We start from the raw sequence: 14736 nt of genomic DNA on the forward strand, positions 1-14736 counted from the left end.
GCTGCGGTGGTGAAGGTACATTCTGCTACAAAGTCAGCTAAGGCTTGGGCCTTAATCGTCGTCCGAGGCTCGTACTGGAGGTTGTATTCGCCGAGTTCGATGGCCCACTTCGTCAGTCTGCTAGATACCTCAGGCTTGAGTAAGACTTGCCTCAAAGGTTTGTTTGTGAGGACTACGACAGTGTAGGCTTGGAAATACGGGCGAAGCTTCCGAGCTGCCGTGGTCAGTGCGTACGCCCACTTCTCGATCTCTGGGTACCTGGTTTCTGCATCCTGCAAAACTTTACTCACATAGTAGATAGGTCGTTGGCCCCGATCTACCTCTTTTATCAGTACCGAGCTGACCACCTCATCACTCGCGGAGAGGTACAGCTTTAAAACATCGCCCTCCTCGGGTCGGGTCAGAACCGGGATACTAACTAGGTACTTCTTTAGCTCGTCGAAGGCGAGCTGACACTCTTTAGTCCATTCGAAGTCTTTACTTTTCTTGATTGCCTTAAAAAAGGGCAGGCAACGATCTGCCGACATGGACATGAAGCAGCTTAAGGCAGCCATGCGGCCATTCAGCCTTTGAACCTCTTTCAACTTGCAAGGTGGCTTCATTTCTAGGATAGCCTTGATTTTTTCGGAGTTTGCTTCGATGCCACGCCGATTAACTATGTAACCCAGGAATTTACCCGAGGTGACACCAAAGACACACTTACTAGGGTTCAACTTCATACTATACTTGAGTAGAATTTCAAAAACACATTGCAAGTCACTTATTAAACGGTCTGAGAATTAGGTTTTGACGACCATGTCATCTACATAGAGTTCAACCTTATAGTCGATCAACGGCTCAAAAAGTTTGTTGACAAGTCTTTGAAAGGTTGCCCCGTCATTTTTTACCCCGAAGGGCATAACCTTGTAACAGTACAGTCCTAGCTCGGTTATGAATGTTGTTTTTCCTCGTCGGCGGGGTCCATCTTGATCTGGTTATAGCCTGAGTATGCGTCCAGAAAACTCAGCAACTCGTGCCCTGAGGTCGCGTCCACTAGACGGTCGATCTTAGGGAGGGGGAAACAATCCTTCGGGCAAGCTCGATTCAGGTCGGTGTAATCAACGCACATGCACCATTTACCGTTGGTCTTTTTTACCAGAACGGGGTTAGCCACCCAGCTCGGGTAATGGACCTCCCTGATGAAATCGGCTACGAGGAGTTTCCCGACCTCCTCATCGACTATCCTCCAGCGCTAGGTTGCGTTTTTTCTGTCTAACGGTGGCAGCAAGAGAAAGAAAAGCAAGTCCCCCACCAGGGGAGGGAACATGTCAGATTTTCATCCCCGAGCTCCCCCGGTTGAAAGAACGAGCTTCACACCCCTCAATGCGAAGCGAGGGGAAATTCTCATGGCAATCAAGGACGCTTCCTTTGTGAAGTGGCCACCCCGATTGAGAAGCGACCCGACCCTTAGAAATAAAAATGCATATTGTCATTTTCACACAGACCACGGTCATAGCACCGAAAACTGTAAAAACCTCCGCGACGAGATTGAAGAGCTCATCCGTCGCGGGTACCTGAGAAACTTTGTACAAAGAAATAATAAAGGCCAAACAAATCAGCAAGGGGAGCAAAAGAAAGACGCTCCCGAGTCCAGCAACAGGCCGAGTGAACAGAGGCAACTGCCTGAAGAAAGACCAGTTCGCGGGGTAATCAATACGATCACCGGCGGGTCGGTTGTCGCGGGTTGTTGCACAGCAGCAGGAAAGACTTCAGCCCGTGAACTAGAACGTGAAGAGCAGAACCCTCCAAAGCAGCCGCGGTCTGAGGACCCTATATTCTTTACCGAGGACAATGCACGCGGTATTCAGTACCCTCACGACGACGCGCTGGTCATAAGAATGAAGATCAACGACTTCAAAGTCAGGCGCATCCTGGTAGATTCAGGAAGTTCGACCGATATCCTGTTCAAAAGGCACCTTCGACAAGCTACAACTCCGGGAAAGTGACCTCTAGCCCGTAAGTACTCCTTTGGTGGGCTTCAGTGGAGAAGAAGTGAGGCCCCTCGGGTGAATTTCTTTACCTGTGGAAGTTGGCACATGGCCCAACATCGTGAGGTTTGAACATGCCTTCCTAGTAGTCACGACGCCTTCCCCGTACAATGCCATAGTGGGACGGCCCGTCACTCACGCTCTTCGCGTGGTGGTATCTACCTACTACCTGGCCATGAAGTTCCCCACGGACTTTGGGGTAGAGGTAGCTCGAGGCGACCAACTCAAGTCCCGGAAGTATTACGTTGCCGCTCTCAAAGGGAAATCCAAGCTGGCAGAAGACCTCGAGTTAGAGCGACCTGTGGAGTACTTCGAAGAGCGAGCTACGCCAACAGAAGGGGCGATCCACATCCCAACCTCAGCGGAAGATCCAACCAAAACTCTCCAGATCGGAGCCGCGATCGAAGAGCCTCTCCGCTCTCGACTGGTAAGTTTTTTACTTAAGAATTTAGATGTGTTTGCCTGGCCCGCGGCAGAAATGCCCGGTATAGATGCTAAGGTTATAACTTATAGATCGATTAAGGAATTTTGTGATGTCTTTGGGTTTGTTCGCCACCACATGCCACTTGAATTCTCTGTGAGTGATCCCCTTTTTTGCTACCGCGAGTCACACGGCCGGGTCTTACTTCAAGATTAGTAGGCAAGTGTTGTTGAAGCATTTGATGTAGCTTCGGATCGACTCTCCTTCCCTCTGGACTAAAGGTAAAATGGAGGTAAGCTCGGGAGTCACTCACAGAGCCTCCCCAGCTCGATTAAGGAATTTTGTGATGTCTTTGGGTTTGTTCGCCACCACATGCCACTTGAATTCTCTATGAGTGATCCCCTTTTTTGCTACCGCGAGTCACACGGCCGGGTCTTAGTTCGGGATTAGTAGGCAAGTGTTGTTGAAGCGTTTGATGTAGCTTCGGATCGACTCTCCTTCCCTCTGGACTATACTGAGAAGGCTTTCTTGTGACCTCGGGCACTTCTTACTAGTGATGAAGTGTGAGGTGAACAACTGTACGAGCTGTGCCCAACTTTTAACTGTCCCGGGCTCAATGTTTCTATACCAAGTGCGGGCCACCCCTTTGAAGGTTGTGGAGAAGGCAACGCACATGCAGGCTTCGTCAGCCCGAACGAGATGCATCTGGGACTGAAAAGAATCTAAGTGATCATTTGGGTCGAAAGACCCGTCATACTTGTCCAGAGGGGGGACCTTGAAGTTCGTCGGCATCAGGGAGGCCAGGAGCTCGGGGTATAGCGGATAGGATACAGAGAGGAGGGGAGTAGTTTTTGTGACTCCCGAGCTTACCTCCAATTTACCTTTAGGCTGCTCAGGTCGGCTAGGTCGCGCGAGCTGGCTTGGATTTACCGCCTAGGGAGCTCCTGCATGTCTCCTCCGCCGATGCTCGACTGGTTCCGTAGCGGTGCTGCTGACCTCCGTACTGTCAGATGGTGCTTTGGTTGGAAGTGATTCGGACTGTCGGCTACTACGGACTGAAATGTCTTGCCTGGAGTCCTCAGCTAAGACCTCGAACTGGTTTCTAGCGAGAGTGCGTTCAGGTCGCGAAGGTCGAGGTGGACTGATTTTGGTGGGCGGAGTATCTCTCGACCTGCTTACTTGCTGAGAAATGGGGGGGGACTTGTCTTTCTCTTCTACCGCAGGACGAGACCTGGGAGATCTCTCCCCGACAAGAACGGCTGCTTTGGCGGCGAGGCTTGCTCAGGGTGATTGGACACTAAGGTGAGGTAGGTTGTTGGTTCTGCTGCAACAGTGGGAACTGCTGCTAGTACATGTGGTGCAGAATTTGTTGTTGGTACTGCTGAAACTGTTGGACCTGCTGCATTTGGGCTTGAATAGCCCGTGCGCAGTATACCAGGTCGCTTAGTTGGTTTTGTCCTACTCCAGGGGGAACTATGGATGGTTCAACGGGGGTCGCACCCACTATAGGGGGAAGTGGGGCGTTCACAGGCTCAAATGGTTGAGGTACAACAGGTGTTGGGATCCCACCCATGGGTAGCGATATGGTGAACTGGCCTATACAGACAATTGGGAACTGAGGTTGCCCCCCGAAGACGTTTGCTTCTTTGTGTTGTCTGGCGTGGCTGGAAGAAGCCATGGGTTTGGTTTTGAGTTTTTAGGTTTTTGGAATGGAGATAAAAAGGCTTTTAGTAACAATTTCCCACAGACGGCGCAAATTGATGTGGCGTAGTCCAGCTGCTCCCTGCTGGATATGACCTGGCTACCAGCAACGATGAGAATTGGGTTCCTGAAAGAAATGAGTCAGAGATCCCGGGGTGGCTCACCTGGTGAGGATACTCCGATGGCTAAGTTAGAACACTGGTAGTAGAGAGATTGAAGATGATAACAGTGAGAGAGCTAGAAAGTGAGGATTACACACAACAATAATAATAGAACATACCTTCGCCCCTGGGGGGACGGAGTCTTTATATACTGGGGTCCATGCAGGTTGGTGGAACGGTTACTGGATCCCAGCTGTGATGGAACTTGTTTGCGTGTTAGGTGGGCGAAACACCGTCAAACGGTAATACTGTCCCTTGCCGTCAGAATCAAGGAGTTGGTGAACTAATGTGACCGTTACAAAGAATGGTCTTGTGGGATACAGAGTACGGTGGTGTGCTCCTCGAGGTTGCCATGTGGAGGTCTGAATGGTAGGCGAGCTGCCTATAGGATATCGGGCTGTTTGAAGGCGAGCTGATTGGTAACGAGCTTCTCGAGCTCGTGCTCCTTAGGTTTGCCCTGCCATGAATGCCGAAGTGCCCTTGGACCAAGGTGATCCATCTGTCCGGGCTCGATCTGTAACGAACTTGGTTCCGTTATCTAGGTTGCGATCTGGTACCGAGACAATCTTAGCCCGAAGTGACTTTAGTTCGGGGTTCTAGCATACCCTAACTCGCTACAAAGCGAGCTGATTTATGCTGAGCTGTCACCCGTGTTGAGTCATGTCCACGTGCCGATCTGGTTACGTCAAATTGTCACTTATGCCGAGTTACGTCCACATGTCTCCTTGTCACGAGGTCGGGCCAAATTCTCCTTCATCACTACCAATGTAGATTTCGATGTAATTTTTGCTTAAGTTTTGTTTTTTCTTCACCTTTTCTCGTATCTCTATCCATTCTCTTTTTGTTACCAGATTGGATACTTATAGTATTCTGCTTATTTAAGGGATTTATTCATGTCTTCATGGTGATTTCTCTCACTTTTTTATTAGAACTCACCAATCCCAACAAAGAAAAGGGTGTGTGAGTAAATTATCAAAAAAAAAAGTGTGTGAGTATTAATTTTTGCACTTATTTTGTAAATCTCTTTCAGATCTTTGTAACATTCTTGTTTCTATGGAAAGCTATTTTTGATTTATTTCAAAACCAAAATGAATAGTTTTTGTAACATTCTGTGATCTATCCATAATGCCTAGTTTCTTTATGGTTTTTGTAACATTCTTGTTTCTATGGAAAGCTATTCTGTGATCTATCCATAATGAATAGTTTTTGTAACAATCTTTGAGACATTCTAATCACAAGTATGAACAAATGATAGAGAAATAAACCAGCAACTTAATGCCTAGTTTCTTTATTTATACCTTCTGTGATCTATCCATAATCCTATCTACTCATCCTACAATAACTAAATGAATGGTTTTTACATAATAAAATATATATCACTAAAAGTCCATTAGACAAATTTATCAATAAATGTTGCACAAACCAAGAAACTAGACAAGAAATGCATATGATGAGTACAACCTTCAGAGAAACAAATGACAAAAAGCTTGCTCCAAAAACAACTCAATAGTTGGGGCAATTTAAACATGGAACACAAATTAAAGAGGATCTTGATTTGACACTAGAATATTATAATTTTTTATGGATAGACAATAGAAGTATGTAGCAAAGCTCCTGTAACTCCCCATGTTACAGGAGTTTTTTTTTCTTTTTTTCTTTTTCAAATAATCTCCTGTAACTCCCCATGTTGTTCTTTGAGAAATAAAAGGTCAAAGAAAAAATGAGCTCTTTAGAAACAGAGCAGCAAAGGAGAGATGATTTTATTAGGATAGCAGGCTGGCCTCGGTCCATGGTTTGCAATATCAGTTAGATTTGGCAAAATCTCTGCATTGTACAATGAGCAGTACAAAATATTCCAAGAAACTTTTTCCCTCATATATTTGGGACAGTACAAAATATTCTAAGAATCTTTTTCCCTCATATATTGTACAAAATATTCCAATATCTTCCGCTGCCAATGGGGTCTAGTACAGCAGCGGATAATATACGGAAGCCCCTTATAGAGAGATTTGAGAGGAGATTAGACAGATGGAAAGCTAAATATCTCTCCTTGGGAGGCAGGATTACAGTCATAAGGAGTATTCTTTCTTGTCTACCGACGTACTATCTCTCACTGCTGAAGGTTCCTAAGGATGTGGCTGTGAAAATTGAGAAGATTCAGATGGATTTTCTTTGGGAAGGGTTGGGTTGGGGGGTCCAAAAAGTTCCACCTGGTCAAATGGGAAAAGGTGTGCAGATAGGGTGGGGGTGGGGGGGTGGGTAGGACAAGAAGGATTAAACCTTTTAACAAGGCACTATTAGGGAAATGGTTGTGGAGATTTGGACAAGAAAGGGAGAGGGAAGCCTTATGGAGGAAGGTGATAGTTGGTAAATATGGAGTAGCAAGGTTTGGGTGGGAACCAAGAGAAGTAAAGAGCTCTTATGGGGTAAGCGTCTGGAAGGGATCATGAGATTTAATCAGGAGTTCAGGGGTCGGTTCAGTTTCAAAGTGGGGGATGGATCAAGGGTGAGGTTTTGGGAATATGAATGGCTCGGGATAGGGAAACTCTGTGAGGTCTGTCCAAGGTTATACAGGCTGTCTGAGCAGCAAATCACAATCGATCAGTGCGATGAATGGAGAGGGGAGCAGCTGATTCGGTCTCCAAAGTTTAGAAGGCCTTTACTTGATGAAGAAGTTGAAGAATGTATTCCACTGCTGGAGAAATTAGAAGGCACAAGTATCTCTAGGGGAGCACAGGAGTTGGTCTTTGGTGGAACGAGTGCAAAGAAGGAAGATTCTCGGTGAAGTCTTTCTACAAGGCAATAACAAGAGAAAGTGTGAAGACAGGACAGATAAAAGTGTATGGTGTAATCCAGTACCCCCTTGGGTTGAGGCATTTGCTTGGTTGGTAGCACATGACAGCATTCTTACTACAGATCACTCAAAGAACAGAGGGTTTCACATGGCAAGCTTCTGTTACTTGTGCAACTTGGAGGAGGAAACGATTCTGCACCTGTTCTTTTATTGTAGTGCAGCAAATTTCGTTTGAAAGTTTTTCTCTTATCTAATTGGGGTCAATATCTTTCAGTCTCTTTCCCCAGCAGAAATCTTCTCCAAATGGCCAAAATTCGGAGGAAGCAAGAAAGCTAGTATCATGTGGAGCAGCATTCCATTTGCAGTTTGCTGGGCTATATGGAATGAGCGGAACAGAAGGATCTTTGGAGATAAGGCAAAGTACATTGATCACTTGGTAGCCGCAGTGAGCAATCTGATTTCAGTTTGGGAGCTACAGCTCCCAGAGTTCGACACAGTGAACAAAGCTGATTTGTTAGAAAACTTTTGGAGTACTCATGAGTTACAGCCCTGTAATGAAGATTTATTTTCAGTTTGAGTGATGTACCTTTGCTCGGTTTGTCAGCTTGACAACCAAAAGTTCTTGTACTGTACCTCTTTTTCAATTTAATGAAATTTTTCCATTGATATTTCAAAAAAAGATTATTGAACGGGACTTGTCAAAAAACAAGGTTGATTATTGAAGGGGATTCTAAGATGGTGATAGGATGGTTAAAGGATCCAGACAGTACGATAGAGTTACAGTGAGGAGATGGAAAGATTTAAATGGCTTACCAGTAATATGACCATAAAAATTCAAAGGAACCAAGATCAGCAAATAGAATGACAGATACTTTAGCTAAACAAGGGGTTACTAGAGATCACTTGTTCTTGGCTCAATTGTAATTTGACATTGTTGCTTGGGAGGGTGCGCCTCACACTTCTCTTTTGGCCTTTTGTAATAGTGTGATTTAAGCCTCTGAATAAAATTTCCTTAGCAAAAGAAAAAATCTTTTTCCCTCATATATACAATACACTGCAAATATGTCAAAGATAATTATTGTTGCCACTTACTGATTTCTTGTCCCTCTGTTGCAGATTTTGGCTTTGGTTTTCTTCTTTGTCTGGATGCAGGTGGATGTTACCTACGGAGGTTACTATTTTATTTGATCCCTCCTGTTTTACTTGACCGAAGAAGAGATGGAGGATGATGTGGAGATGTGTCAGAGCAGCCTTGATTTGGACCATTTGGGAAGAGAGGCATGCAAGAATCCTCTCAGAGAAGGAAAGAAGCAAGGAAGAAATCAGGATTTGTGTGATGGTTAGGGTGATTCACTAGATCAAGACTCCGGAGTTGTTCTCCCAGTTCACCTTTGATGATATTTGGAGGAATTTGGTAGTTGTTAAAAGCTCCAAGAGAAAGGACAAAGTGAATGTGGTCTGGTTACCACCAATTGAAGGTTTTGTTAAACTGAATTTTGATGGTAATAGTCGAGGTAATCCAAGCCCTTCAAGAATTGGAGGGATGGTGAGAGATGGAGAAAGTAAACTTAAGCACTTCTTTTTGGCCCTGTGGGTATGAGGAACTCTCTCAAAGCTGAACTGCTTGCTGCAATTCAAGGGGTGCAAATAGTTAGTGAGCTAAACTTGACAAATGCGGTGATAGAAGGGGACTCGAAAGTTGTGGTAGAATGGCTAAGCAATCCTGAGACTATAATTTAGTGCTACAATAGTGAAAGGAAAAAATTTACTTGGCTAACCAGGAAAATGAATTTAAGGATACAATGGGTGAGAAGATTGGCAAAGGGGATGGCGGATGCTTTGGCTAAACAGGTCAATTTTATTCAGGGCACAATTGTAAGGCGCATTTTAGGATAGGCGCCTTGCCTAGGTCCTAGGTGTAGCACTTTCAAAAGGCGCGCGCCTGGTGCACCTAGGCGTGCGCTTGATGTGCCTTGTGCCTTAGCCCAGGTGTGTGCTGTTTGAAAATTTTATGCTTTTTTGCCTTTTTTGAACCTAGCGGCCGAAGCGCAGTAGAACCCCCTATTTTGTAATGTTGTTCATTCATTCGTCTTAATAAAATGTCTTCTTAAAAGGCAAATAAAACTATAAAATCACTATTTTTTGTGTGAGAACTAAGAATTTAAGACCCTAACATGGACTTGTTTAGGCTTGCCTCGAGGGGAGTGGTACAAAGGCAGCTCGTAGAATCAAGAATGTAATATGTTTTACATCACATTAGCTACTTGAAGTAATGCAATTGAGGAAAAAAAAGAGGTTGTGGGTTTTACATGCTTGAAAATGTTTTATATGTTTGATTTTATTTTTAAATTTTCATTTGAATACGCTTTTACATGTTATGTTTATGTATTTTAATTTTAGATAATAGGTTTTTAAAACATTAAGTTTAAAATTTAAGTTTATATTTTTTTATTAATATTATATTTAAGATTTTTATTCTTTGCATTTTTTTGAATTTTCTGACATTTTTTATTTTTTAGCTTTTTCTGTATTTTTGCGCCTTGCTTCAAAAAGGTGTGCGCCTCGCCTTGCGCTTTTTTTTATGAATTCCTCGCCTTGCGCTTTTAAAACACTGGTTTTTCTTTTGTATGAGAGGTAGCAGCTCATGCCTCTCTAAGGGATGATTGTAAAGATTTTACATAAAATATTTTAATAAAACTCAATTTATTCATCAGAAAAATCAAACATCTAAGATTTAATGTTTTAGAATATCATCAAAATTTTCTGATATTTCGTTAAAATTATTGAAAACTTTTTTGAAATCTTTTCTTAAAGAACAAATGGGGATTCTATGATTGGATGACCAGCTTACTATTCAAAATGCAATTCCATAAGTCACTATAATTCAAAAAAGAAGAAAAAGGGCACACAACTATGAAGGAGAATTCTCAATCTAATCAAAACATATATTAATAAAAAAGACAGTCAAAATGGCGCATCAATGGCATCTTTACAGAAGAGAATATGACTAAAAGATTCAAAGGGAAACAAAGAGAGATTCCTATTTAAGTCTTTTAATCTTCTCTTATTTGATATATGTGGCTACGCGCTATTTGCCATGGCTTTTTGAGTCTTAAATATGAAATTATACTCTAACAATTCATGAAGTTTCACTAACAAATTTAACATTTTAAGTAGCATTCGCTAATTTCTTTAGATTTTTCAAATATTTTATCCCCAAGATTTTCCATTTTTGCATGGTGAAACATCCATCAATACCAAAATTGCAAACCATGCTTCAGCCTATTTAAATTTGCACTTCTTGTATCTCATTTCTTTACTTTGCAACAACAAATTTGCTTGATTGGTTACTGATCCAAAAAAAAAAAATAGCAAAACTCACTGTTCGCATCACATAAAGGTAAAATGGCAGGATAGCAATTCTTCCAGACTCATCTTTCTCAAACTTCATAAAATTTGAAGGGCTGAAAAAACGACGACATTTTGGTCCTATTTGCTCTGTACATACAGAGGCAATATGGCAAAAATCTTCATAATTCATCTGCAAGAAGAGAATTCCAAGAAATGCATGAGCTTTCTTTCCAAATCGAAATGCTTGCATGTAATAGATGATTCCAGAAAATAAAAAATATATAAATAAATAAATAACAAGTTCCTCATTTTTATCTCAAAACGGAAGCAGGAAGAATAGATGAAAGACCCAAAAAAAGACTTCAAAACATATTAGTCAAAGTATGTAAAGGTGGAAAACAGATGTAAAAAAGCAGAAGAAAATTCAATTGAAAAGACAAAGATAAATAGAAAATGCAAATTAAACTATATTAAGAATGTGGTTTGATCATTAAATTACCACAAAAACAGAATTTTGAAATATCTTTTATTTAAGCCATTATTTTTTAGACAAAGTTCAAATTGTATTAACTATCAAAAAGATAGAACGAAGTACATACAAGTCTAGTAAATACAAGAACCCCAAAAAGATAAGTGGAGTGAGCTTTTATGCACCCCTAAACCAGCCAAAGATCCAACTAGGACAACTGTATCTATGAAATTCATCTGGCAATAATTATAAGGCCATTGCCCAATGCTGGACCCAGCTACCCAAGGTCTTGGGAAGGGTAAACTGGATAAGGACCTAACCTTTGGCATTTTCTTGTGCAAAGTGGGCAGTCTCAGTCTCTCAGAATTTGATTCTCAAGCTTGTAAGCCTGATATTTTACCATTGGACCAAGCAATAGCCCCTTTTCTGGCAACAATTCAAGTCCTACATTCCACCATTCTAATCAAGTAGTACTGAAACTAAATTCAGAATATAATCAGAAGGCATAATTATGCATTTTGCAATACTATGTTCATAAAATAAATACAAAGGATGCTTTCAAGTAAAATACATGCTATAATATAATAAGAAACAATAGTGCAAATATTTGAATTATAACTTCACAAGATAACTCAGTATACCTATAGCCCCCAAGTTTAAGTAATTATAAAGAAGGAACATACAAACCTTCTCAGCACCAGTGACATCATCGATCACACAATTTTCTCTTAAGCAAACCCACATAGCATCTAGATCATCAGCATTGAGCAAAAGATCTGATTGTTTCTGCACAAGTAAGGAACTTAAATCACATTGTCTAACAATTTTAATTCAAACAAGCGAAAGAAGAAAATGCCTTTTATAGGAAAACAAGCAAATGCACAAAAAAGTAAATTTAGGAGAACTCCATATTCAGTTAAGACCAAAACCCATTTTATGGGTCAAAAGATGAACCAATTTCCAAATGATTTTAAGTACAAGCAGATTCCTGTTCACTGAAAGGATATCTCAAAAGGGCAAAGTGTGATATTCATAGCAAACATCAATTAGAATATCAAGCAGTGCAAACAGGAAAATAAAATCAATCTTGTAAGGGTACCTTGAGAAAACGGTACTTTGCCAGTCTTTGCACCCTATGACTAATAGATCCCTCTTCAGGTTTCTGTATCATAGAAAAATAAGAAATAAATGAATAAGAAGAATCAGAAAACAATTAAAAAATCAAGGCATATAAACAATAAACAAATTTATGATAGTGAAATCCTAATTATATGTTCAAGGAAAATACACTTAGTACTTTTGCATAGATACAAATTAGGCATCAGAAGTATGGATGCTCTAAAAGAAGGATGTCTAATAATGAAAATCAGATTAAGGAGGAATGCAAGGCCTAAATTAATGACTTTTTCCATTTGTTCATTCATCATCCCTTTGTAATATACAATATCCTGTAAACTCATGTAAGGAAGAAAAATGAGCCAACCACCCAAACAAACAACTGTGGTGCATGCCTTTCTGTAGAAGCTCGGGATAGCTCCAGCTTCAGCATTCTTCTGCTGTTTCTCCTTGAAAATTTCAAGCAAGATCCTCTTTGTTTCAAGCTCTGCAAGTGAGAATGACAGGTGGCAAAGGTAGTCTTAGATAGGAGGATTAAGCAGTATTAACATGCATAAGTGGTAATATGGTTGAAATAAATGCAAAGGAGATGATAGTAACATTAGTATTAATGATCTAATCAGCAGAACTGACATATAGAGGTTTAAGTAAGGAAAATATAAAATTAAAACTGATTTTAAAGATGAGCACCCTGTAGTATTGATTTTATTGGAATAAACTGCACTCAAAAGCTTTTTTTAGTTGAATACCCTCGTAATTTAAATTAAAACAGGACAGATTTCGCATATTAAAATTGTGCATTCACTTCATCAGAATTCAGAAGGCAAAATGATGACAGTAAAAAGAATAAAACTTGAATACAATTCAAGGATATTTTATTTATTTTAGGAAAAGATGCTTCCTTGAATCTAAGCATGCCAAGAAAGAGTGATATTCTTATCCACAGCTTTAGACAAACAAGTGTCATATGGGATCTCAATTCTAACAAGTTTTTTCTTCAATCAGTAACTGTTAAGATTTTTAGACCATAAAAAGAATGAGTTGTGTACAATATACCAAACATCCCCATGCATAGACTGAAAATCATCCACCTAATCCACTCTTATTTATTGTGTTACAATTGAGCCCAAAAAGATTTTATCCCTATTCTCCCTTTGTTTGGCCAATGCATTATTGAAACTGTTTGCTGATCTCCTAACCCAATGAGAAGTTGATTGTAATCCCCTAGCCAAATGTCTGATTTCCCTTATAACATATCCAAACTGTCATATTGCCTAGATATTGTTTTCCAGCCACTTCACCAGGATTTTAAAGTCCCCCAGCCAATTATAACAAAACTTCGATCAAGAAGCCATGTACTCCCTCTATTCATTGGCTGAGAATTTCTTTTTTAACTCATGACCAACATACAATCAAAAGACCTGATTAGGCATTCCAAGTTAGTAAAGGAATTTCATCCATCAATCATCCATGATATGTGAGGGTGAGCGTTGGCACTACAGTTGGGTTGCTCCACTGCAACCTGGGTGACCAGGGTTCAAATCTTGGAAACAGCCTCTCGGTATGTGCAGGGGTATGGCTGCGTACGATGTCCCTCCCCAGACCCCCGCATTAGTGGGAGCCTTGTTCACTGGGCTGCCCTTTTAATCATCTATGATATGTGTGCAGAAGTTTCATTTTTTCTTGTTATTTCTCTTTTTTTATAATAACATAAATGAAGATCACAAGGAAGATGAAGAGATTTCCCCCTAAATAAAGAACATAAAAGAAGACTTGCAACTACAGTTTTACATAAAGACCAATTAAACTTCATAAAATGAATATTAGAAAGGAAGTGAAGAGATTTCACCCCAAGGAACGAACCAGGAGATGAATGTTCCACATCCTCAAACTAAGGATTTGCTAAGAACCAGCCCAACATTATAGACAATTTACAAAACTTTTCTTTTGTTTTGAACCGAATCTAGTTCAATATTCTTCTTTCAGTACAGACTTTCTCTCCAAATATCGACATGAGAGGCTGCCATGTCTCACAATATTTCAACTTCTCAATGCATGTAAACAAGAAATACAACAAAACAAAGTGATGTCACTTCTGAAGGATGGCTGTATTTTCAAGAGAGAAATACAATAAATGGGCAAACAAGAAAGGTTACTCTTCATTGGAGTTAGTCAGCCTCTCAATGAAATAGAATCAGGTGGCATACCATCATTTAGCCTGACATTACCAGTCAAACTCATTCAAGCTTTTAGCCTTGCATAGTTTCAAGAAGATTCAATAACATCATATGGTTCCCACCCAAAGCCATCCTTCTCAAAAGATCAAAATTCATATGTATGGCAAAGATGCTACCTTTTTGAGCTAGTAGTGGTCAGTCAGTGTAGTTCCCACTGATTCAGGAATAAATCTCACCCTTATTCTTACCCCCATCCCCCCCCCCAAAAAAAAGTCATATGTACAGCCTATTAACTATTAAGGCATATCTCTATTCTCTACAAATAAGGAAATCAATGCCTGCAGTTCAGGACCAAAGCACAACCAGCTATTTTAGAAGGGTTTGATTTAAATACATCAGATTATCTTGATTATTTTCAACAGAACACTCATATTTGAGCAGCACAACTTTGTAAAGGTGGAAAAATTGAAAATACTTTTGATAGGACACCGTATGGAACAATTGCTCTTTCCTGTCCCT

At 40.8% G+C, this 14736-nt stretch overlaps 1 protein-coding gene across 1 annotated transcript in view; it reads right to left on the bottom strand.

Annotated features, from left to right (window-relative positions):
• The window catches only part of FASS (tonneau 2 (TON2)), a 56275-nt gene that overhangs the window by 40147 nt on the left and 1392 nt on the right, over positions 1–14736 (bottom strand). Inside the window, exons 2-5 of the mRNA XM_010245255.3 lie at positions 12436–12527; positions 12024–12086; positions 11612–11710; positions 10487–10645 (exon numbers count right to left, since the gene is read on the bottom strand). Coding sequence (XP_010243557.1) covers positions 10487–10645; positions 11612–11710; positions 12024–12086; positions 12436–12527 — 413 coding nt within the window. The remainder of the gene's footprint in view (positions 1–10486; positions 10646–11611; positions 11711–12023; positions 12087–12435; positions 12528–14736) is intronic.

The sequence above is a fragment of the Nelumbo nucifera genome, chromosome 3 (assembly GCF_055504915.1).
Source record: "Nelumbo nucifera cultivar China Antique chromosome 3, China Antique-T2T, whole genome shotgun sequence".
Classification (NCBI taxonomy): domain Eukaryota; kingdom Viridiplantae; phylum Streptophyta; class Magnoliopsida; order Proteales; family Nelumbonaceae; genus Nelumbo; species Nelumbo nucifera.